Here is a 26,020-nt window from a genome sequence, read left to right on the forward strand (position 1 = left end):
TCAAGAACTGTTTAGAAGCCGCCGATAAACTTAATGAGATCTACAAGAAAACTAATGAGACCCTCGATGTTATATTGGGGAACCAACTAGAAATTAAGCATACACGGACTGAAATAAAGAATATTATACAGACTCCCGACAGCAGAACAGAGGAGCGCAAGAATCAAGTCAATGATTTGAAATGCGAGGAAGCAAAACACACCCAACCGGAAAAGCAAAATGAAAAAAGAATCCAAAAATGCGAGGATAGTGTAAGGAACCTCCGGGACAGCTTCAGGCGTACCAACATCAGAATTATAGGGGTGCCAGAAGATGAGAGAGAGCAAGATATTGAAAACCTATTTGAAGAAATAATGACAGAAAACTTCCCTCACCTGGTGAAAGAAATGGACTTACAGGTCCAAGAAGCGCGGAGAACCCCAAACAAAAGGAATCCAAAGAGGACCACACCAAGACACATCATAATTAAAATGCCAAGAGCAAAAGATAAAGAGAGAATCTTAAAAACAGCAAGAGAAAGAAACTCAGTTACCTACAAGGGAATACCCATACTGTCAGCCGATTTCTCAACAGAAACTTTGCAGGCCAGAAGGGAGTGGCAAGAAATATTCAAAGTGATGAATACCAAGAACCTACAACCAAGATTACTTTATCCAGCAAAGCTATTATTCAGAATTGAAGGTCAGATAAAGAGCTTCACAGATAAGGAAAAGCTAAAGGAGTTCATCACCACCAAACCAGGATTATATGAAATGCTGAAAGGTATCCTTTAAGAAGAGGAAGAGGAAGAAAAAGGTAAAGATACAAATTATGAACAACAAATATGCATCTATCAACAAGTGAATCTAAGAATCAAGTGAATAAATAATCCGATGAACAGAATGAACTGGTGATTATAATAGAATCAGGGACATAGAAAGGGAATGGACTGACTATTCTTGGGGGGGAAAGGGGTGTGGGAGATGCGGGAAGAGACTGGACAAAAATCGTGCACCTATGGATGAGGACAGTGGGTGGGGAGTGAGGGCGGATGGTGGGGCGGGAACTGGGAGGAGGGGAGTTATGGGGGGAAAAAAGAGGAACAAATGTAATAATCTGAACAATAAAGGTTTAATTAAAAAAAAATAAAAAAATAAATAAAAAATAGAAAATGTAACTTTTTAATATTTTATTGCAAATGTATACAACCAGGAAAGTAGAGGGGTACTTTATAAATGCATAGAAATTTTCCATTTTGATTTAGGCAATTAAACCAATTTTGATCCTTGTTCTAGGCCAGTGATGGCGAACCTATGACACGCGTGTCAGAGGTGACACGCGAACTCATTTTTTTGGTTGATTTTTCTTTGTTAAATGGCATTTAAATATATAAAATAAATATCAAAAATATAAATCTTTGTTTTACTATGGTTGCAAAGATCAAAAAATTTCTATCTGTGACACGGCACCAGTGTTAAGTTAGGGTTTTTCAAAATGCTGACACGCCGAGCTCAAAAGGTTCACCATCGCTGGTCCAGGCAGAAATGTGATTGTCACATCCTGAAGGTACTTAGGCCGCATCAGATTTGTATTGAACGAGAGCCGTGGAGCCTGAGTGAGCGGCGCGTGTCCATGGCTGTGGGAAAGCAAGCCCAGGAGCCACAGGGCCATTTGTCTGACCATCTGGAAATCTCTAGTGATCTAAGCACTTAATTTTACCCTCATTTTTAGAACAAAAGGGAGACAATAAAAGAAGAAAATGGGCAGCAGGAACATCCTACTGTTCATTTTCAAAAAATCTTAGTGATAAAAGGAGCAGAGAGTTTAAAAAGAAAAGAGATGAGAAACCATTAAAATGATTTGAATGCTCTGCCTGTATTTTGCAGTAAGCGCTATTGTTTTCAGTTACATGGGAACTGTGGTAATTTTATGAATCATTAGAGTTTTCTTTCCAAATTATATCTGCGTCTTCTTAAAGTGCCTTCTAAGTTTTCACAGTAAGAGGCTGTTGAACAATTTCATTATTCCATTTGGTACTTTTGAGTTTTGTATTAATTTTGCATTTTAAAAAATGTTATACTTACTTCGAAAAGATAAAATCATGGCATCTGAATCCTTGTGCACTTCATTTTTCCAGTTTTTTAAAATATATCATCCCTAGCCGGTTCAGCTTGCGACTGAAAATTCCTGGGTTCAATTCTGGTCAAAGGCACATGCCAGGTTGCGGGCTCAATCCCCGGTAGGGGGCATGCAGGAGGCAGCCAATCAATGATTCTTTCATCATTGATGTTTCTATTCTCTCTCCTTCTCCCTTCCTCTCTGAAATCAATAAAAATATATTTTAAAAAGTAAAAGATAAGTAAAAATAAAACATAGCCTCTCACTATTCTCACCCTCAGTCTAATGAGAGATTCTAGGATAAATATGAAGCCCTCATTTGATAGAAGGACAGTGTTCCAATTAAAAGCAAAACCTTCCCCCAAAACTGAGAGCTGTCACAACCGTTGAACATTGTTCTTTGGCTTATATGTCACATCAGGTATAGTGACCTGCAATAAACGTACTCTGTTAGTGACACCAAACACACCTTCCCAGAGTGGTCCCCAAAGCCGGTCCACCAACCCGGGCCAGCCAGTCCAACAGGATCCACAGGAAATGGGTGAAGGAGAGAGAGAGAGAGAGAGAGAGAGAGAGAGAGAGAGAGAGAGAGTTGGTTTTGGTTTACTTTCTTGGGAAAGGTTGAACTTTTATTACTAATTTTCCTCCTATTTTTGGTATTAAAACATTCATACTTTTATCATACTAGTACATTTATAAAACAACTAGGGGCCCGGTGCACGAAATTCGTGCACTGGGTGTGTGGGGGGGGGAGAGTGTCCCTCAGCCCAGCCTGCCCCCTCTCACATACTGGGAGCCCTCAGGCGTTGACACCCATCACCCTCCGATCGCCTGATCGGCCCCTTGCCCAGGCCTGACACCTCCGCCAGAGGTGTCAGGCTTGGACAGGGGACCCCCATCTCCCCCCGATCACTGGCTCTGGCCCCCGCCCAGGCCTGAGGCCTCTGGCCCAGGAATCATGCCTGGGCAGGGGACCCCCATCTCCCTCTGATCGCTTGCTCCACCCCCCGCCCAAGCCTGACGCCTCTGACCCAGGCTTCAGGCCTGGGCAAGGGTACCATCATATCCCCCCAATCCCCGGCTCCGCCCCCCACCCAGGCCTGATGCCTCGGCCAGAGGAGTTGACCCTCATCATCCTCCGATCACCAATCACCGGATCGGCCCCTTGACCAGGCCTGAGGCCTCCGGCAGAGGTGTCAGGCCTGGGCAGGGGACCCCCAGCTCCCCGCAGTTTCAGGCTCCGCCCCTGCCCAGGCCTAACGCCTCTGGCCTAGGCGTCCGGCCCGGGCAGCGGGGACCTGCAGTGGCAGCGGGGGGCGCCGCGATCGTGGGCTTCGCTTTAGGCCCAGGCAAGGGACCCCTAGCTCCCGGGACTGCCAGCTTCGACCGTGCCCAGCTCCCATCGCTGGCTCCACCCCTACTTCCTGCTATCACTGGCCAGGGCGGCAAAGGCGCCTGATTCTCCGATCATGGCTGGGGGGCAGGGCAAAGGCGGCCCCAGGGCCGCCTTTGCCCTGCCCCCCAGCTCTTAGCTCCCCCCTGGGTTTCCGATCACTGTCAGTGGCAGGGGGCTTCTTCCTGCTTTCCCTTTCGCCTCCCTGCATTGTGCCTACATATGCAAATTAGCCGCCATCTTGTTGGCAGTTAACTGCCAATCTTAGTTGGCAGTTAACTGCCAATCTTAGTTGGCAGTTAATTTGCATATAGCCCTGATTAGCCAATGAAAAAGGTATCGCCGTACGCCAATTACCATTTTTCTCTTTTATTAGTGTAGATGGTATTGAAGGTGCTCTGGTTTTGTTTCGTTTTATTTTTAAGCATCACAATTTGCGAAATAAGAAGTTGGGTGTATGTTGACCCATTTATTTTTCCTGATCGGTGAAATCCTAAAGTTTGGAAATCATTTTATTGTGTTGGCTGTATCCTTCCCGCTGGCATGGGTGTTTCCTGTGTGAAGAGACTGTGTTAGAAAGAAATGCATCAAAGCTTCCATCGTCCGATTTTGAACCACCAGCTCTTCTTGGAATCGGGAGAAGAGTGCATTCTTGGGCAGTATGTGGGTGGGTTCTGTTCCTCTCACACAGACGTTAGCAGGATGCCACTGAGTTTGCTTCTCAGATTGCGTTATGGTAATTTCTAATTTCATACGGGCCTGTTTCTGCACAAATAACGTGCTTTCACAGCTAAGATCTAGGAAAGGTAGTATGACGGACTCAGCTCCTAAACTTGGGGAAATGAGTAAAAGCCCTCCTTGGCCTTATGGTGGGCAGGATGGAGATGTCACCATGGTTAATGAAGGGTGTCACATCTTTCGTGAATAAAGAAAGGGAGAGTAATTTGTTCCCTATCCCCAAAGCAGGTGGTGTTTAGAATCATTTGATTTTTGCCCAGTGGTGCACGCTATTTTTCTCAGCATGCCAAAGTCATGGAGCACTTAACTTGATTCCTAGAAAGAGCTGAAATGGTGGGTTTACAACGACCAGTTTTGTCAACAACAAGATCTACTTTTTAAAACTCATTAACTCTTGCCTGGCCAGTGTGGCTCAGGGGTTGAGCGTTGATCCATGAACCAGGAGATCACGGTTCGATTCCCAGTCAGGGCACATATCCCAGTTGTGAGTTGCGGGCTGGGTTCCCAGTAGGGGGCAGCCAATCAATGATTCTCGCTCATCCTTGATGTTTCTATCCCTCGCGCTCTCTCTCCCTTCTCTCTGAAATCAATAAAAACATATTTTATAAAATAAAAAAAATTCGCTAGCTCTTCTCAAATGTTGTTGTCCCTCCGGGTCTGAGACACTGTATCTCTACCCTTTAACCAACTTCCCCTGGTGCGTGCATGTTTGTGCGCTCTCTCTCCCACTCCTCCCTCCCCAAACAGCTCCAGATGTGCTGCTTTCCTGGAAGCCCGCTTCCGCTTCCGCTCCTTCTCCTCCTTGGAGGGCTCTGGATCTCACCCCTGAGGTGCTCGGGTAACTGAGGCTGAAACGATGTGTGGGAAACTTGTCAGCATAATTGATGATTATATGGTGTGCGCCTCCAAAGACAGGCGAGCTGCACAGAGCGGGGCAAACGTGTGTGTGGTGTGGGCCCAGCCCCACGTCCTCTTCTGACATGTTGATTTATAGATCTGTGGCTCTTCCCTAATGAATTGTGCCCCTGCGTGGGTCACTGGGGGCTCCTGCTGAAGGGACCTTGCCTTCGCCAGCAAAAGGAAGAACCGTAGAGGTTCTGCTTCGTGAATTTCCAGATTGGTTTGTTTATTGGCGCTAAATGGAGTGGCTGAGGACATGTGATCTTTAAAAGGACAGAACAGCCCCATGAAATGCTGGAATGATACTGTTACATCAAGAGAGGGGTTTCTGTGAAGGCAGATGCTTTGCGACGTTACAGAACCTAGTCACAGTGGAATGAGAACTTGAGGGACATGGAGAAATGCAGGCATCTGGGACCACCTCTGATGGCAGCTTCGTGTTCTAGAGTTCTTTACGAACCTCCATTTCTGAGTGCTATTCTTATTCCTTGAAACTGCTTTAGGTGTCAGACTTGCTCAAATATAGGAATGATAATGACTGCTCTACTTTCTGCAATCTGCTGGGATATCGATTGACATATTTGCAAAGCACTCTGAGTTCTCAGAAGAAAGGGTGTTAGAAAATGCTGTGGTGATATTGTTAGCAGGGCATGGAAAATTGTGCAAAAACATAACTTTCGAACGATGAGCCTGAGAAAGTTTGAATCACAGCCTGAGCCTGTATGTCCAAAGTCCAGTCATTTTGTCTGAGGTCTCAGTTCTGGGTAAGGTAAGGGGTTGGGGTATCAGGAAATTGGGAAGAGAGGACCACTTGCTGGTGGGAAGCTGTCCTTAAAGAGTCTCTTCGCTGCAGGTGCTGGAGTGGCCTGTGTTGCCAGGACAGCCTGCTGAGCAGCAGAAGGCCCCACCTCCGTTTCCTTTCCTGACTCTGTCCTGCCTACTTGCTGGATCACTTCACACCTTCCTCTCACGGACATATGTCTCAAATGGGTGTCTCTCGTCCCTCGCCACACACTGCCTTACCAGCTTCCTGTAAACCTGGTTCTGCTGTCACCAAAACCACCGCTAAAACCGTCATCTGAAGGTCACAGTGACCTTTCATAATCACTCATCATTCACTTCACCACATCGTAGCTGGAAAAGACTAACTCATCACTCACTGTTTCTGTGTTTCTGCTAGAAGCAACAAAAGATGCAGGTTGCCTGAGTCCAAATCCTGGATGAACTAATTATGTGACCTCGGACAACTCTTTGATCTCTTAGTACTTCTATTTCCTCAACTGTAAAATAGGGATAATTACCCACCCTATACATGTTAAATAAAAGTTATAGGGAGTTAACTAAGATAATGCATATGAAGCACTTAGATCTATATTGTATGGCACACTTCATTATAATTGTGGATTCCCAGATGTAGCATAATGTAGTGCCTGGCACAGAGTAGGTACTCAGTAGATATTGAATAGATTGACAGATGAATGACAGGTAATTTATTCTAATATTCACATTTATTCTAGACTATAAATGCTATTGATAGTAAATATAAGTGCTATTCATAATTATAGGTACGCTCAATATAAGAAAAAGGAAATAATGGTACTTGGATATTTTGTCTTCACCAATCAAGTTAACGAGGGGCTAGAATTTGGTTACCTTTGAAGACGTGTTTCCTGTAAGGTCATTTATATTTGTGTGTGTGTGTGTGTGTGTGTGTGTGCGTGTTTTCATGCCTTTTAACTTTTATACTGCTTCCTTTATTACAGTTTTCTTTAAGCAAATTATGTTTTTAAAAAACAACTTATATTAAAAATAATAAAGTATTTTTTAAAATGTATGTATAGCTAGACTATAAAGCTTAGAATATTATTAGGCCATTTGCACAGAAAGACAATATTTAGAAAGATAAAGCTGGGACATAAAATTCCAGGGAGTACGTCCTCCATTGAAATTCTTCCTTCCAAAGAATCCAACGAGTAAGTCCTCCATTTGAGTCCCTTTCACAAGATTCCAGGGAGTAAGTCCTCTGTTAGAGTTCTTTCTATAAACTTCCAGGAGTAAATTCTCTGTTGGAATTCTTCTTTCCACCAGATTCCAGGGAGTAAGTCCTCCATTGGAGTTCTTTCCACAAGATTCCATAATTACTCTGTTGGAGTTCTTCTTTCCACAAGATTCCAGGGAGTTGACCCTCCATTGGAGTTTTTTTCACAATATTCCAGGGAGGAAGTCCTCCATTGGAGTTCTTCTTTCCATGTTGGAGAACTCTGTGTCTGGGTTGTTCCTTAAAAGTCAGATGCCCTTCCCCTAGACCTTTCTTTTTCTTGAAACTCTTCTACCTTAGCTTTTATTTTGTTTTGTTTTCTTGATTTCTGTTTTGTCTTTGACCCACTCTTTTTTTCTGTTGAACTCTCTTTTTCTCCTATCATGAATGTCCAAGCCACCCTAGACTATTGTTGGGGCCTCAGTCAATCTTCTTGTTTGAACATTCACTTCTCTAATTCATCCCATACGTCAACCTGATAAAATCCTTCATCTAACACCATTTCCCAGGAGGTGGCACAGTATGGAGTATTAAAGAGAACATAGAAATGGTCATCAAAAAGCCTGAATTCTTTCTTGTTTACAAATCTCTCTCTTTTTTTTAATCTTGCTGCTTTTAAGATTTTTCTGTTTATCACTAGTTTTCAACAATTTGATTATAATGTGATTTGCTATATTAAATCTTTATATATCATGTTCCATCACATCTGCAAACCTGCACAAGCTCGCTTCCTCACATTAGTGATGCTAAGATTGACCTCTGGAAGAGGTTGTGACCATCCGATCCCCCCGTGGGGCAGTTACAGTCTTCCTCACCTGACCAGAAAGTCATCTGTCCAGTATAACCTTGCCATTACAAAATTGTTCCTTTCCTATCAACTTTCATCTGTTTGTCTGAGCACTAGTTGATAATTTTTACCTGAATCAGCTGTTCTATTTGGGGGCTCCAAAATGACTTTCTGGTTCTGTTTTTTCTCCTACGTGCCTTTGCTGGCGGTCTTCCTTAAAGAGCTTTCATTATTTAGTAACCGCAAAATAAAGATCCTTCTGGAAAGACAGAGTAAATGTCTAATTCTTTCTCTTTATTTATTAATTCTCAAAGAGGAATTTGATAAATGAGAGGGTTTGGGGTTTTTTTGCTTTCTCTGTGCATTGATTTTTTTCATATTTTTTAAAATAAATATGGTCACCTGCAATAATTTATTCTGTTTGATACTCTAATTATCAGCTCTGGCCAGAGGGAGCTGGATTTAGTTTTTAGACCTGATTTCTAGATTTTGAAGTATCCTAAACTAACTGTGTGTCTCTGATAGGCCCTTTAGTATTTGACTTAGTTGTTTTCCTTTTGATAAAACTAAAGAATTAGACTAGATAGCAAGAGTTACTTTCAGCTCTAGACTTAGGATTCTGAGCTCCACTAACACCCTGGTCTGTGTCTCTCCATCTGCACCTGTCATTCACACCATCCACAGGCTGGCTCCCAAGTCCAGTCAACCCTTTCTCCTCCAAGTCCTCAACAGGAATCCCCTCCTGTAGCCACCCTGGTCCCCTGTTTGCTCACCCTTACTCCCAGCCTTTGCATACACCTTTTATCTTGTCTAAAATACCCTTCCTCTTCCTCTCCAAACCTCACCCGTCCTCCCGTCCACAGTTCAGGCTCTCACACCCTTTTACTCCTCTTCTCCTATATTGTCTGTTGCACTTACTTGCAACTTCTCTTGGAATATTACTTGTTTGTTGTTCAAAATGATATTCTGTTTCATTATCAACTGCATTATCATCACCCCCTGGAAAAAGAGACCATGTTTTCAACCAAGAACATTGCCTGAAACAAAAGAAATGCTATAGCAATTCTTATACGTTTTGGTATAGTAATTATTGTACTTTTTAGTTCCCCCTAACATGTAGTACTATGTATTTTGCTAAATAGCAACCGTACGGTCTTTTGAAATGTGTGATATGTGGTGTGTGTGTGTGTCTGTGTTGGGACCCTGCAGGTGGGCATATGTCTTACAAGTGCTAATGTGCACCTACCTGTTCATTGATTTATTTCCACTCTCTGGGTCCCATTTACATCAAGGGGAATTGATCACCTGGATATAGAGTCGTATTGATTTGAAGTATGTAAGTCAACAAATAATTCTTTTATTACCTCATATTAGTTAGGGAAACAAAGATGCCCCCTGGGATCTTACTGCCTAATTATACACAACTATTATACACTTCTTTCCCTTTCCTGCTATTTTGTTTTGAATATGAAATTACAAATCCCTAAAGAAACTTCCTAACATACCAGCTGTGCTTATCAGATATGTTAGGGATAGAGTTTATTCAACCAGAAATAATCCTTTACCTAAAATGTTAAAAAATATATTATTAGTAATTTCCTTCACATACATTTTCCAAGTTTTTAATTAGGAAATAAAATTTTTAAATTGATTTTTAGAGGAAGAAGAAGGGAAAGGGAGAGAGAATGAAGCATTGATGAGAGAGCAAAACATTGATCAGCTGCCTCCTGCACATTTTCTGCCGGAAGCCAGCCTGCAACCCAGGCATGTGTGCTGGCCAGGAATCAAACCAGCAACCTTCCAGTGCCCAGGTCGACGCCCAACCAACTGAGCTACACTGGCCAGGTGGCAAATCCTATCTAATAAAAGGGTAATATGCAAATTAGCCATCACTCCATCACAAAGATGCAGCGCCCATAGCCACAAGATGGCGGTGCCCAGTCCCCTCAGCCCTGCCGGAGTCCCCCAGTCCTGGGGGGTGGCCACTGAGACCAGGCATCGTGAGCAGCCTGGTGGAATGCTTGGTTCGTCGCTGTGGCGATGAGACAATTGTCCTGCCCTGGCCACGGAGTTTCTGGGCTGCGGAGAGCTTCTGGGCAGGGGTCACGGAGCGGCCAGGCCCCCCAGAGAGCAGAGAACCACAGGGAGTGTGCCTAAGCCGTCATGGCTCCCGGGTTGGAGAGGGATCCCAGATTGGAGAGGGCTCCCATGAGGGCTCCCAGATTGGAGAGGGTGCAGGTCGGGCTGAGGGGCCCACCCCCTATACACAAATTTTGTGCACCAGGCCTCTAGTAAATTCTATAATTACTTATGTGAATTCTAAAGGGATACAGCTTTCCTAACTGCACAACCTTTTTGACTCACATTTTCTTTGTTAAGCCTATTCATAAATTCTTCCTGACTCTTTAGGCTGCCAAACAGAGCTTCAGAATATATTCCCCTGTTGTTTGTATGAATATATTTGTCCTTTTGACAGTGGGACCTTTTGAAATGATCTTCCTTCACTCTGAGTGGATTATCCAGTGATTAGTGATATCAGGTTGGATTAGTTTGTGTGTTTTCTTGTTAGAAAAGGGGAACAGAGGGATATTAAAAATATTTAGGTTCTATGCATGTGTATGTTATAGAAGAACCTCCAGGATCTAGCTTCTGGCTGCCTTCCTCAGCTCGCCGTCCTGATCTACACACACACACACACACACACACACACACACACACAATTCACCCAGCCTGAAGAACCACTTGCAAATCCTGAATCCCACTCCATGTCATGTTTATGCTGCTGCATTACTTGAGTGCTTCTTCTCCCATCTTTTTAATCTACAAGTTGCTGTTTATCTTTCAGGACTCAGTTCAATGATAACACCCTCTTCCTCACTACTCCCCCACCTTCCACTGCAGCCTGGTGAGCTCTCTCCTCCCGGCCCTCCACTGGACGAGGTATAGATGCTGGAGTAGCACTGGGACACTTTATTGTTTTACTAACATCTAAGATCACTGGAAGGCGGCAGTCTTGTCTCATCTGGCTTTTTGTTGCCTACAGTTACCCTAATATTTGGCACAGAGACAATATTACTTAATAAATATGTATTAATCAATTAGTTAAATTCCCTGCTCTTTCTCCAAATAACTTCTGATCCTCCTGAATTTTTTTATTTAGTGGCCTATAGTAGTGTTGCCAACAGTACTGCTACATCTCCACATTTTAAATATATGCCACAAGAGAAAGGATTATGATAAAATAGTCATACATGTACAGATGGTTTGCTCAGACACATTTTGGAAGTGGTACCAATTCATTTGTATTATGGTTGGACAGAAATTGTTCAAAATTGATATTTAACATGCACAGTGTAACCACCAGCCAGATGTCCTTCCCCTTGCAAAGGTGAAAGAGAACCAAAGGGGAGGGATGAGAGGTGCTTTAGGTGTTTCTAACAGGAGGACCTAATAAGGGCTAGGGAGAGTCTTCCCACAGAAAGGAGTGTTTAGTTGTAACCTGAAAGATAAGAAAAAATACTTGAGCCCTGGTCTGTGTGGTTCAGTGGTTAGAGCATCAGCCTGCATCTGGGTACATGCTGGAGGCAACCAATCAATGTATCAATGTTTCTCTCTCTCTCTCTCTCTCTCTCTCTCTCTCTCTCTCTCTCTCTCTCCCCGTCTCTCTCTTTTTCTCCCCCTCCCTCCCTCCTTTCCACTCTCTCTAAAAATCAATGGAAAAAAATATCCTCAGGTGAGGATTAATAAAAAGGAAAAATACTCTAGAAAAGCAAAAAAAGGGACAGAAGTTTTCAGGAAGTATAGGGCCCTGCAAGGGGAGGAAGAACTGAAGAAGCCCAGGTAGCCAGGTCCTAGAGGGGCAAGAGGGAGGTGGTAGGCGAAGAGGCTGGAGGGTAGACAGAGCCCTGTCATGAAGGACTTATGGATAATCTGGAGAATGTGGGCCCTAGTGCATGAAAGTGCGGTAACTTGGTGAGAAATAGAATCAGGTATAATTTTACATTTTTTCTTTTGATATTAAAATTACTGACTGTGAAGTGCACAAATCTTAAGAGCAAAGAGTTTTTACATATGTTTTTACTTAGGCAACAGCTGCCCAAGGAAGATATTTTCAACACCTGGCAGGTTCTCTCCTTCCCGTCAGGACTGGCCCCTCCACTATTCTGACTTCTATCCCCAGAGCTTACTTTTACCTTTTTCTTGAACCACAATAATAACAAAACCATGTTACTTGCACTCAGCCTGTGGTCTGTGAGACATCCTTGTTGTCAAGTGTAGCAGCAGTTCCTCCATTTCATCTCTGTGCTGCATTCCACTGTATGAATTCACCTCGATTTATTTACCCATTCAATTATTGATGGGCATGAGGATCGCTTTCATTCTTATTATCGGTTATTATAAGGAACACATCGGTGAATATTGTGTTCATGTTTTGCTGGACATCAGCAGTCACTTCTGCGGGAGACACAGCTGTGTAAAAGGCCTGCCTGTGCGGGGGTGGGGGGGGGGGGTGGGGGGGTGGGGGGGGGGTGGGGAGGGTGACGGAGGAGAGTGGAAGGCAGTTCCTCAGGCAATGAACCCCAGGGTACAGCCTTTCACCAGCAGGCTCACTGAGAAAGCAAGCACCTTCAGTGCATTCTCAATGTCACACAAATCAAAATGGAGATTAGAAACAGCAGGTTTCCTTTTGGCTTTTGTCAGTAGTCATTGCTCGTTACTATTTTCCTAATTGAGGTAAAATTGGTATGTAATGTTATGTAATTTTCAGGTATCCAACCTTATAATTTGGTATTTGTTTCACTACAGAGTGATCACCACCGTAAGACTGGAGTTAGCATTGTTTACAGCCAGCTAATTGGGAGGACAATATGGTATGGCAAGTTTTGCAAATTATAGTTGATTCTGTAACAATAAACAGGAACATTATTGTTATCATCAGACATTCAGGTAGCCCCTCCCTCCACAATTGCTGTATGTGTGTGTGGTAGTGGGTGTGTCTGAAGTGATAGATGATTTATTTATGTTTCTTTCAAATTCTTCCTAAAGCAGTTTCCCAGAACCCTCAGTTCTTTGCGGCATCTCTGAGCCATCCCTGCTCTACAGGTAAAACAGCACAAATACAGAGCTGCCATGATCCAGACTTGTGTTTTTTTCCTGAATTGTGAATTTATTTATGTGTTAAAACTTTAAAATTATCATGTTTAGTTGTATATATGTGTGTATGTATACATACATACATACATACATACATACATACTTGGGGCCCAGTGCACGAATTTGTGCACCTTGAAAGGAACTGTGGGCCACGAGGCTGCGGTGGGCACAGGAACGGGTCTCAGCCCATCCTCTGCGCACCCACCTGTCCCTTCCCACCACAGTCTCCAGTACCATCTGCCTGTGGCCCCACTCCCTCCACCACCGCTCCCACACGCTGACAGTGCTGGCCCTGCTCGCACCCGCTGACACTGCAGAGTTATTGGGGCCGGTGCCAGCAGCAAGTGCGAGTGGCGGCTGCTGCCCCGATCGCCCCTCAAAAGCAAGGGGAGGTGGAGAAGCCCTCAGGGGCAATCAGGGCGGCGCCAGGTGTGGGCAGCGGGTGTGAGCGGCAGCAGGTGCGAGGGCTGGGCGGGACCGCAGCACATGGGAACAAAGAATTTTCAGTAACCACCAGAGGCTTGTCCCAATGACAGCGACTGGTGCCCTATCTTAGTCTGGTGCCCCCATTCACCTGCTCCACCATCCTGCTGCAGCCAATGCCCGCCATATTCTGACTCTGCCACCTACTGCCAACGCCACCATGTTCAATGTGTGCCCCCTGTTGGTCAGTGCACGTCATAGCAACCAGTTGCTCGGGTGTTCTGCCATTCGGTCTATTTGCATATTAGGGTTTTATATCTATAGATATACTATAGGCCCGGTGCACAAAATTCATGCACTCGGGGGGGGGGGCGGGCGGGGGATCCCTCAGCCTGGCCTGCACCCTCTCGCAGTCCAGGAGCCCTCAGGGGATGTCCAACTGATGGCTTAGGCCCGCTCCCCGTGGAGGTGCAGGCCTAAGGTTGCAGTTGGACATCCTTAGCATTGCCACAGAGGCAGGAGAGGCTCCTGCCACTGCCTCTGCGCTTGCCAGCCATGAGCCTGGCTTCGGGCGCACTGACCACCAGGGGGCAGCTCCTGCATTGAGCGTCTGCACCCTGGTGGTCAGTGTGCATCATAGCAACCAGTCATTTAGTCGATTTGCTTATTAGCCTTTTACTATATAGGATATGGTTGACATTATAGAAAATAATACAGTCAGGTGTTTTTATAGAAAAATCCAAGACCTTCAGTGACAATCAGTGTTCAGTCTTCATTTGGAAATTGAGACCCAGTAATGTGTACTGAAGAGCTGTGTTCTAATTCCACCTGACCAAGTCAGGGTTTTAACCCACTACCTGGCCTTCTAATTTTACTCTACATCTGTGTTTTTACCCTATTCCGAATGGGCTATGCATTTGCATTAATTCATCCAATAATCATTTATAGAGCACTGGCAATATGCCAGAAGCCTTGCTAGTTGGTAGTAGAAGATACAAGGTATAGTTGCTGATCAAAGGAATTTATAGACTAGCAGCAGAGACAGTCAAGTAAGTGAACCAGCGGTTGTCATATCCCACTTGAGACTTGAGATAAAAATTATACCCACGGTGCTCTGGTAGCACAGAAGAGGGGCATTTAAATCAGAGCAGGTAACCCTTGAGCCGCCTCATCAAGGATGAGGGGCATGAGGTAGGAAGGGCATACCCAGCATGGAGATTAGGAACCTCAAAGGCACAGAGGCAGGAAGTAGCCTGGTGCAGTCATTCCTGACTAGCAGACAGATGGTTAGAGCCCAGGGTGGGCATGCTCAGGGGAGCTGGAGAGAAGGCTAGAGCGGGAGGCAGGAGATCAACTAAAGAACTTGTAAGCATGTATGTATAACCCATGGACATAGTCAATAGGGTGGTGAAGGCCTGGGGCAGGGCATGGAGGCAGGCTAAAAGGAGTCAATGGGGGGAAAGGGGACATATGTAATACTTTCAGCAATAAATATTTAATTTATAAAAAACAAAAACACAAAGCTGGGTATAGGAAAGGGTGTAGTCTGAGGACGAGACCTGGATTCTCCCCTGTTCCCACCTAGATTCCGTGTCCTCAAGCTTGTCATCTGGCCTAGTGTCCTCATCAGTATGACCAGAGAACTGGGAGAGTTGTTCCCAAACCATGTTCTGGAAACATTGTCCTGGTAGATGCAAAAAGATATGCTATGAAAAATTGTTCTTTACTTAAATCGTTAGGGGAAGTTTGACTACCATATTCTCCTCTAAGATTCACCATGGCATCAGCATGTTAAGTTTCCAGCCTTCCAGTGAAGAAACCACTTCAGGTTTCTCTAACTCGGCATTTGTCAAGTTATTTGAACTTAGAGCCAATTTCCTATAATATCACTGTCAGTATCATGCTGCAGAGCCCCATTTTAGCAAAAAATGAACAAGGCCTCAAAGATCCACATGTCTTCATTTACTTAGTCATTCAGTTGTTGAAAGAGCTGGTCACACACCCTCTCTGTGTTTTAGATTGCTTTGTATCCCCGTAAGAAACTTTGGTTGTTATTATTTCATAGCATCAGCTATCCTGGGAATTTTTTTTCATTTTCTCATTTTTCATGTCATGCCCAGACTTGATTACCTGGTAATAAGTCACAAGAAATGAAAATTGAGTTGTTTCTGTATAAATATCAATCATTTATGATATATTTAATAGAAATTACAATGAATAAAATCAGGGTTTCACTTAGAATTCATTTAATATAGGCAGATACCAAAATTAATAATGAATCAATGAATCATTTGTGATGCCAAAGAGATCATATAATAAAAACAGAACTGACCTTGTTAGAAATCTGATATTTTCAACATTTCTCTGTCAGAGCCACTGACTTGGAAATTATTATAAATTCTTGAAAAATGGGAACTTTTTTCCCTTGTAAAAATACCCATCATTTGGCAAACGAGTGTCATTTTCCTTAAGGAGAATGTAGTGACTGGCTATCCAGAGTGCTGCCATGACAAGGTAAACCAAGCAAATAGCTGGAAAATTGTCTGTAATCACAGCATCATAATGGTTGGTGAGCACAGCCATTCACATTAACCATGGCATTCTCCTACTTCTCCTGTAGGTCCTGTTTACCCCACATCCTTGTCTCCAGGGATTGGTCCTCTGCGCCTGCGTCTCCCATCCACTCTCACTGTCATTAGCACTAGCACAGTGCTGGTCACCCGGAAGCACTGGGATAAATACAGACCAAACTGATCCACTCAGAGAGGTTTCCGAATGCCGGGATGGCTGTGTCTAGCACCCCTCCCATTCGACAATCGGGGTTTATTGATGTGTGTTACTGTTATTAGTCCTGTTCCTTTTATTAGTAGTATCGTCCTGAAGATCCTGAGAAATTATAAGCAAGTAGCAGCCGGGGAGGGTGGGAGCTGGATGAAAGGAGAAGAATGCCAGGCTTGCTTTTGAGAAATTGGTAATCTGGTCAGGCAGCCCCAGCACACCTGGGAGGCCTGGAACAATTACAGTGTTTATTTCCCAGAGCAGAAGCGCGGGGCACCCAGTGAATACTCAAGTGATGAGGGCCAGCCAGTAGATTAGCGGCGCCATCACATTATCCTCGGTTATTAGAAGAGTAAATTGAGTCATAAGAAAGGAAGAGGTTACCCAAACCTGCCCCGAGCTGATTACCAGTGGCATAATTGAAAGGAGAGCCAGGCCCTGTCCCTCAACAATCTGTGCGATCTCCCCGCGCTCATCTTCCCACAGAGCTTTGGGTTTGACACTGGCTTTGTCAGGAAGGCTGAGCTGTACTCTCCTGTGTTAATTGCTGTCCACATGTAGGATATCCTGAGTTCTGAAGCAGGATGAGGATTTTAGATTCTTCTTAGCAGCGTGGGGACATGTAGCTAAGCAGAATCAATTCCTGTCACTCACACACAAATACAGAGAAACAGGATCATGGATCAGGGGAATCTGCAGTGTTTTAATCTTAAAATCAATACAGAAAAGGAAGTTGAACTTGTGGGGATTCTATAGAGATGGTAATTTGGTTTGCCTTACCGAATATAACTGTTCTTCCTTTTCTCCTTCTGGCTATTTTACTCTGGGGGAGGGTACAGGGGTGGGCTGTGGGGGGGAGAGGGGAAAAAGACAAGAAATCCCTACAAGCAAATAATCTTGAATAAACATACACATGTAAACACATAACAAGCGGATCCTCCATTGTGTAGAAAAAAGCTGCATACTTTTATCCATTCTTTTTATGTTTAGAAGAAAAAGAAAGTTAACCAAAAGCCTGTGCCCCACTGTCTGCATTTAAGCATAATAAAATGCCTTTGATCTTTCATGGGTCACTGTCAGATGAAAAAAATAGTTTTTTCCAATGTTTACTTTATGGCCAAGTCTACCGTAGCCTATGCAATACTGTCTGATTAAATGCGTATTCAACAAATCATTTATTGACCAAAGGATTCCAAGATGCTAAGCATGTGATTAATATTTGCCCCAGTGTAATTCTGCTCTTTTTGAAAGATGAACTAATGGTTTACATAACTCAGTCTCTTTTAAAGAGTGAAAAATTACTGATTATGCCTCTTTTCAGACATAACACTGGTTTACTGCAGAGTACTCCCTGTCTCTGTCGGAGTCTATTTGGACATTGCTTCTACAGTGGCAACAACAGTAGCAAGTACTGTGATCTCATGAGAAAATGATGGGGCTACAGGCAGAACTCAGGTCTAGCCGGGAGGCAGAACGGTGTAGTTAAAAGAGCAAAGCCTGGAGCCTTTGCTTTGTGTGCTACCTGTTTCAAAGCCTGTTTGTTCATCTTTAAATAGGGATGAATACAGGATTCACCCAGCAGGTGGACGTGTTGAGAGGATTAAGTGAGGTGAAGCATGTAGAACCCTAGCACTGTACCTTGTACTTGCAAACACCAGTAAATGTTCATGATCATGACGATCATTATGTGTCTCAGGTGAGATAACATATGCCATGTATGTAAAAACATTCTAGAGGCTGTAAAGCACAATACAAATGGTAGTTGTTATTCGTAATAGATTGATGGTTTTGAAACTTTAAAAATAAGTCATGGAAGGCTTTTCCTTTGTGCTGCCTGCCATAGGTCCCTCATCTCCAAGTACAGACCTGGAGGTGATAAATTCAGGCCCAACTGAATATGTATTCACTTTCTGAAAAGCCACAGAGATAGCTGTGACTGCCCAGAATTCCATGAAATCAATTTGAAAATCCCTAGCCTATGTCCTTTCACACTTCTCAGATCTTGGGAAGACCAGCTGTATGTAAGATACTTATTTTGTTGTCATTTTTAATCAGTACTTTTAAATACCCTCCCAGGAAAGCTTGAGTGTTTGAAATGATTGCATTATTTCAGCCGTCTTTCCTTGTCCTACCTATTACTTGAGTAAAAACAAACAAACAAAAATACAACAACTCCTGAGCCTGTGTCCTCTCTGTGTCCTTGGCAGAGCACAATCATTGTGGAGAAGACAGTGCAAGACCTGCTGAATCTGATGCATGACTTGAGCGCGTACTCAGACCAGTTCCTCAACATGGTGTGCGTGAAGCTCCAGGAGTATAAGGACACCTGCACGGCGGCCTACAGGTAGGACCTGAGTAATGTCACTGGCAACCTGACTGTTGTCTGGTTGGTGAGGCTGCCTTCAGAGCCTCACTCAGAGGAAAGGACCACCTTTAGTCGGTCAAGGGGCCTGAGGAGAACATGTGCCACAGAAAGAGTCTCCTGGATGCTGTCGTCATCCCCCAAAGGGAGGGAAAGGGACAGAGGCACAGAGGGACAGAGCCACTGAGGACTGCCACCGGTGGCTGAGATGAGGTGTCAGCCTTGATTTCCATGAAAGCTTAGAATCCTAAGATCGATCTTCCTTGAGGACATTCCAGAACTTGATTAGTCCATCATGTGATTCTAAATGATCTTTAAAGTAAAGCAATTTCAAACTCATAGGAACTCTTAATAATCTATAATATGATTTCCTTTTACTTCTTTCAAATGTGTTCCTCTTACTGTTTGGTCTATAGCCTTCCTACTGTCATGAAAAGACAGTTACACTGTTTTTAGCATCAGCAGAAATGAAAAACCATTGTTATGAACTTGAAAACCTTTAGTTTTTCCCTCTCAGTTCTTTTCCCTGGGTTCAAAAACCTCTTTGAGCTCATGGAAAGGATCATAGCACTTCTCATGAAAAGCCAATTATAGGAGCAAATTATGATCTGGTTGACAAAACCTAACACAATTAGGGGAGAAAGGAATGTATAATAAAATACTACATTTTTTATGATATATAATTAAACCTAGGCAGGTAAAGTACAGTACATAATCAGGTACTACTTGTGCAGCACAGAATATAAGAGCAGAGGGAATGAAAGAGAGAAAGGGTGATTGGAGTCTGGAAAGATTTCAGAGACGATGAGCTATGTGCTGGGCCTGAGAAAGACAAATGCGATGTAGGAAGTTGCAAAGAATAAGTAAGGGCTTTGCAGGGGTGGAGAGGAAGCACAGAGCGGTTGCTTGGTATTCAGAGGGGGAATGGAAGGAGGTTTGGATGGAACAGATGTCCTAGTAGAAGGTTGTGAGAGATAAAATTTAATAGGAAAAGTAAGACCAAATAACAAAGGGTCTTAAAAGGTAAGACTTGAACATTTATATATTTTATTGATTTTTGATGAAGAGGAAGGGAGAAGGATAGAGAGTTAGAAACATCAATGAAAGAGAAACATTAATCAGCTGCCTCCTGCATACCCCCTATTGGGGATGTGCCTGCAACCAAGGTAGCTGCTCTTGAGCGGAATCGAACCTGGGACCCTTCAGTCCGCAGGCCGACGCTCTATCCACTAAGCCAAACCAGTCAGGGCAAGACTTGAACGTTTAGATGTTGCATAGTAGATGATAAAGAGTCATTATAAGTGAGCCAGGAAGCAGTGTTCAGAAAGATGAATCTGGCCGAAGAGTATACAACTTAGATTAATACTTTACCACCTTCCAGCAGTAAGTATTGTTTATCCACAGAACATCAACCACCTCACTGAGAGATGCGCTTCCAATGATATTTTACTTTATTTGTTTAAAAGTGATGCATAAAATTATAACATATTTGCCTTTAAAATATACATGTAATCTGTAATTATGCTATAATCAATTGTGTACTAAATAATAATTATTGTGTACTAAATAATAATAATAATAATAATAATGGCAATTCAAACAAAAATGTTAAAATTTAGTTTTGTGGTAACAGAAAATTTTAATTTATCTTAGATTTTAATTTGTACAAATAGTTTTTGGCAGAACACTACAATAGAGTAATCAATAAGATACTCTCAAGCATAAATATATATTTCTAATGGATGAAATTCACTGAGGAACTAAAATAGAAATAATAATTCCAAGAGAAAAGTGAACAATACCAACTGTCAGAGAGGACCTTATTCGAATATATTTTATGTGTATAATGGTGGATATCAAATCCCTATGGTGTTGAGATTCCACTGGGAACACTTAAAATAGTGCTTTTAAAGTGTCACTATTTATAATATTAAACAAAGTATATTCTTTGCTACCATTTAAGTTCATACTGAAAGATACTAAATATCAATTTTTAAATGTGGGGAGGAGAATATCATTTTTCAAAATTCCTTTAACTGGTACACAAATACAAATTTTAAAAGCCACTGCTCACCGTTAGTTCTCTCTGATTGGAATTTCTGGGCCACAGAGTTACATTTTCAGCTTTACAAAAACCCACCTCCAAAGTGATTGTACCAGCGTCACATCAACCAAATGAGACTCAAATAGCATATTTTAAATATTAAAACAAAATATTAAAAAAACCTTTAAAATTGGTTGCATTTTAATAACATTGTTTTAAGTTTACTGTTAAGTTTGTCTTTAACCTCCATTGAATTTTAAGGTTTTTTTACAAAAGCAAATCATATCCTTTTTTTGCTTATATTTCATTATGGCCAACCAATAATTCTAACAAATAATAATGCTGATGAATATTAATTATAATGGAGGAGTTACATAACCTGCCCAAGATAAGGTAAAGTTGATTCTAGAATCTGAACACCATTGATCACCATTTATATTATTGTTGTTCTTATGATTTGTTTTTTTATTATTTTTTTAAATGAATTTTTATTGATTTCAGGGAGGAAGGGAGAGGGAGAGAAAGATAGAAACATCAATGATGAGAGAGAATCATTGATCAGTTGCCTCCTGCACGCTCCCTACTGGGGATCGAGCCCTCAATCCGGGCATGTGCCCTTGACCGGAATTGAACCCAGGACCCTTCAGTCCATAAGCTGACACTCTATCCACTGAGCCAAACCGGCTAGGGCTGTTCTTGTGATTTAGAAAGAAGTTGTGTGTTTTACCTTCATATAGATTGGCATCTTACTGGCTGTAGATCTTTTCCTCATCATTTATGATCCTACCTCTCAGTATGTCACGTGATAGGAAGCTCTCCACATCCACAAAGCAAGCTGGTCCTTTTGAGCAATTTCTTGTTTTGAAATGATGCCCCCCTATCCATTGTGCATAGACCTTTTTTCCTGGAGTGATTCCAAATTAGTTTAATCCGTATACATGAAAACCCTTCCTATGTGTGAGGTTGGCTATCAGGGTCCATATTGTCTTCTTGCCCCCGCCCCCACCCCATACTGAACATTCTCGGTTTCTCATAAACCATCCCATCTTCTTTCTCTCTTGCCCACTAGCCTGGCTTGCCTGGCTTATGAAGAACTCCACACTGAGCCTAGCATCCAGGTGTGCTCTTTATACTTCAGCAGCACCATCACCTCCGCTATGCAGGATCCAGTGCCGGACACAGAGCTTCTTCTTACATCCTGTCATTGCATTTGTCAGCTACTGATTGAGCGTTTACCAGACCCAAGACACGTTTGAGTGTATGGGGACAGCAGAGTCAATCAGTCACAGATTATACCTTTAATGAGCTTACACTCTTGATAGAGGATAAAAATGGAAATAGGGGACAAAGAAAGGGGACATGTGTATATCCACAGCATTAGCTTATAACAGAAAATACAGTAAGATGTTCCAGGGGGAAGAAATTACCTGAGGAGGACAAGAAAGGCTGGGGGGAGGACATGAAGGAGGCCTTTTGAAGGAAACGGAAGGTTTAGACATGACTTAGGCTTATGGAGCTGAAGGAAGAAAGGAGCCAGAGAGATGTCAAGGAGGTGGGGAAGAATAAAAACAGGAAGAACAAATGATGAATTTGGAGCTTTGGAAAGGAAGGCTTAGCCAAAATGGCGGAGGATCTTGAGTGCCAGGAACTTGGCCTAAATGAGGTGGGAGCTGGTGAAGGTGAGTGAACGGGGAGTACCAGGTGCTTTAGGGAGAGCCTCTGAGCTTTGTATCAGAGGGATCGGACAGCAAGTGTGTGGAGGTAGCAGAGGGGCAGTGAGTGCTCGAATCAGAGGAGAGGCCGGGTAGGGACAGAGAGTTCAAGAATCATTAAGGAAGTAAATTTGTGGGACATGGCCACTGCTTGGCTGGAGGGGGTAGGAACTGATGTAAGAAGAAATAGTTGAAATTAGCCTATTTTTTTTTATGCTGTATTTGTAGGGATTTTTTTTACCTCAAATTCAAGATCTCACATTTACCCATTAAATTTAATGTTACTGTTAGCTCATCATCTTAATCTATTGAGATATTTTTGAATTCTCATTCTGTCATCAGAAAAATCTTAGCTATTCTTCCAAATTTCATGTCAATCTTGATTTTATAAGCAATCTTCTGGTTTCTTCATATATCATTTTTAAAAATGTTCAATAGGACAGGGCTAAATTAAGAATTTGGGGCCATATCTCTCAAGACTTACTTTGAGATCTACATCCACATATCACTCAGTACTCCAGGAGCTCATGGGTAGCTCAGAAGGAGGCTCTGGAAATTTGAATACCAGCTTTTCTACTTTTTAGTTCTATGACCTTGAACAAATTACTCAGCCTCTCTGTGCCTTAATTTTCTCATCTGCCAAAAGGAGTTAATAGCTCTTCCTTCATGGGGTGGTTTTGAAAATGTCAATCTTTTAGAGCTGTTTTCAGCAAAATATTAAGTTCCCCCAAAATGATTAGCTGCTATTTTGATAATGACTACCATCGATGACAGTACTGCCCTATATTTTATTATCTGCCCTATAAGAGAGGTTAGAGTTCTTGCTGGTCATCTCCAAGTCCCAATCCTTTTAATGTAGCTAATCTTCCCTCCTGTCTCCCCAAGATGGGCAGGTATAAGCTAGCAATGGTGTTTGAGCAGGAACCCTTCCATCCCTTCACTTTGGGACCCACTGCTCCCTGTCCTGCCAGACCTATGTTAAGAACTCTCATCTTGGACAGCCTACAAATTGCCCTTGGATATAAGGTTTCTTGACCTTGAGCCATATATACAATTTATTCATTCAAGTCAATGAAATTACCCGGGTAGGAAAGGAACAAAGTCATGTGACTCACTCACTGTGAGGTCTTCCTGGCACCAACTGAGTGCCACTTCCTCCTTGTTTACACACTATGCTTAATAGTCTGCTCTAGAATTTTGCCTATAATTCTAAACTCTCCCAATTTCTGTAATTTACCTTCTTTTCTTCTATGAACATGATGGGCTTTTTTGTCATTTTTTGCTATTTTATTTAGGAGAAAGATTGAGTGTTTGTATTTGAAGAAAACTGCTTAGAGAAAAGGGGAAATTATTGATGTAGGAGACAAAGGGTGAATGGTAAAACTAATGCTTTGGCGATGGGTAGGGTGGGATGTAGTGAGTAGGGTGGATGTAGTGAGTAAGTCCAGCGATTGGCTTGAGGCAGGAACATGGGTGGTGTTGTTCACCATGGTATTTCCTTCTTACAGGAATTGAGATAATTCTCTGTCATTTCTATATGCAACTGTATCTCTAGTATATACTCCTTCCAGGATCATGGCCATGGCTTTTGGTTCTTGATATATTGTGGCCATCAAGAGTCTGTTGATTCCTTCCCCTGGGCTAGTATGACACTTTGGTGACCTTCTTGGCCAGATTGTCTGGAATGGTGCCACTAAGAGACCATCCCATATGCAGGGTAATATCTGCAGTGATCTCCCACAGTTGCTGAATTACAGCCTAGGATGAATTATCTCGGGGCTGGGAAAAGTAATTCTGTGAAGCTTTGAGGGGAAGAAATAGAATATTATGTATATGGTTGTTATACAACTGTGTGCACACACATATGCGCACAGCCTGTTGTCTCTTCCGTAATCAGGTTTTCACACCAGTGGGAAAGTGTTTTCTTACCGTATGAGTCTGAAGACGCATGTCCTTACTTCCTGTCCCCATGCATTACCCTCCCCCGGATTGGCACCTGCTGAGGAGTAATTAGGGCAGTCCTAATTTGGACAGCCAAATCCTGATTACAGTGAGAGGAAAAACAGGAAATGTTCTAGTTTGGCTGCCAGCAAATGACTGACTTAAATAGCAAGCCATATACAATTCAAATGATCCAAAATGATATAACACTGGGAAGGAGGAAGGGAGCTGGGAACATTGCAGTCGGATTCTTTCGAAGCAGATAACTCTTACAGAAATGATCAAATCCATAAGCTTACAATGCCCTCTGCTGAGAGCTGGCTGGTTTTCCAAGTTCACGAAGTTTACTATAAGAACCTGGGCATCCACTGGTGTTTACAGGTTGGAGAGGTCAGAAACAGCTCACCTTTCCATGAGCACCTCACCCTGGAGAGAAAGCCTGTATATGTAATGATACCATGCTACATGCTCTGGAGAAAGAGAGGTTTCCTAAAAGGGAATGAGGACCCCCAAGTCTTTTCCTTAATTAGCCACACCCCTTGGGGCTTAAGGAACACTCATCTGGGAGTTGTCTTTTGCGCTGTTAGCATCAGGCAGCTGGTCCATTAGTCAACCTGTCCCAAGCTGAGCGCTTCTCCCCCTTTGCTGCCCGTTGTCCTGAGGCACAGCCCTCAGCTTGTGTCTTAAAATAGTCATTTAAAAATTGAAAGTCACAATTTTTTGAAGTTTCTGTCTGTTCCAACTTAGCATTTGTTCATTCGTCAAAATTTTGTTTGGCCTTTCTGCACTGCGTCCGGCCTGGTGGAGGTACACATAAAGCATCTTCTAATCTTAGAGGCTTGACTGATAGAAGACACAGCACGTTCCCAGGTTCTGTTAGGGAAAGGTCCATCCTCAGGGCCCGCCTTTTACCACTTCTTCACAGAGGCCCGAGGGCGCAAAGCTAACAGTAGCTGATGGCAGAACCCAGGTGTGGCGCGGGCCTGCACGCCTTGTTGGCCCTCAGTCTGCTTGTTGAATGAATGAGGAAATTCCTGGCAGACTGAGTAGGATGAGCAGGCAGTGGGGTAGCATGTCTATCGTGATGGCTGGGGAGAAGGTCAGGAAATCCAAATGCCTGGGGTTGGCAGTGTGGTTGGGTAGGAAGGTGAAGAAAAGGGAGCTTTGAAAACTTCCCATATTCAGTAAAGGAGGGCATCATAGGTTTGCTGAGAAAGACGACCTCCTCCCTGTGGTGTGTGAAGAAGGTGATAGCCTCATCGTGCTGTAGCAGAGACTAGACACCAGGGCTGTGATGGCTCGTGAAGTCCTTCGGGTTTCCTGTGTAGCCACAGGCCAGGTCCTGCAGGAGTAAGAGCTTAGCTTGATTGCCTTGCGACCTTTGCCAACAAACTAACTTTGAACTTCAAAAGAGCCGAGGGCACATGCCAGGGAAACCTGCCACCCGCTCCATGCCAGGTGCCTTCCAGTTTGCCTCTGTTTTCCAGGAGCCATCTCCAGAGTTATCAGACATTCCCTAAGTTGGGATTATTGAGTAGAAACACATACCACCATAAGGCTCTCCGATGAGCATTGAGCGTGATATAAAAGATAACTTGATGTTTCTCTGCTCTTTTCCTGTTTATTCTGCTCCGTCTTACCGTAAGGGATATT

At 43.1% G+C, this 26,020-nt stretch overlaps 1 protein-coding gene across 2 annotated transcripts in view; it reads left to right on the top strand.

Annotated features, from left to right (window-relative positions):
* Positions 1-26,020, top strand: part of EXOC4 (exocyst complex component 4) — a 750,050-nt gene that overhangs the window by 576,141 nt on the left and 147,889 nt on the right. For both annotated transcript variants that reach the window (XM_081102441.1, XM_081102440.1), the window contains one exon: positions 18,516-18,652. In XM_081102441.1, the coding sequence (XP_080958567.1) occupies positions 18,516-18,652 (137 nt within the window). The remainder of the gene's footprint in view (positions 1-18,515; positions 18,653-26,020) is intronic.

Source organism: Myotis nattereri (assembly GCF_964212035.1).
Source record: "Myotis nattereri genome assembly, chromosome: 11".
In the NCBI taxonomy this organism is placed as follows: Eukaryota; Metazoa; Chordata; class Mammalia; order Chiroptera; family Vespertilionidae; genus Myotis; species Myotis nattereri.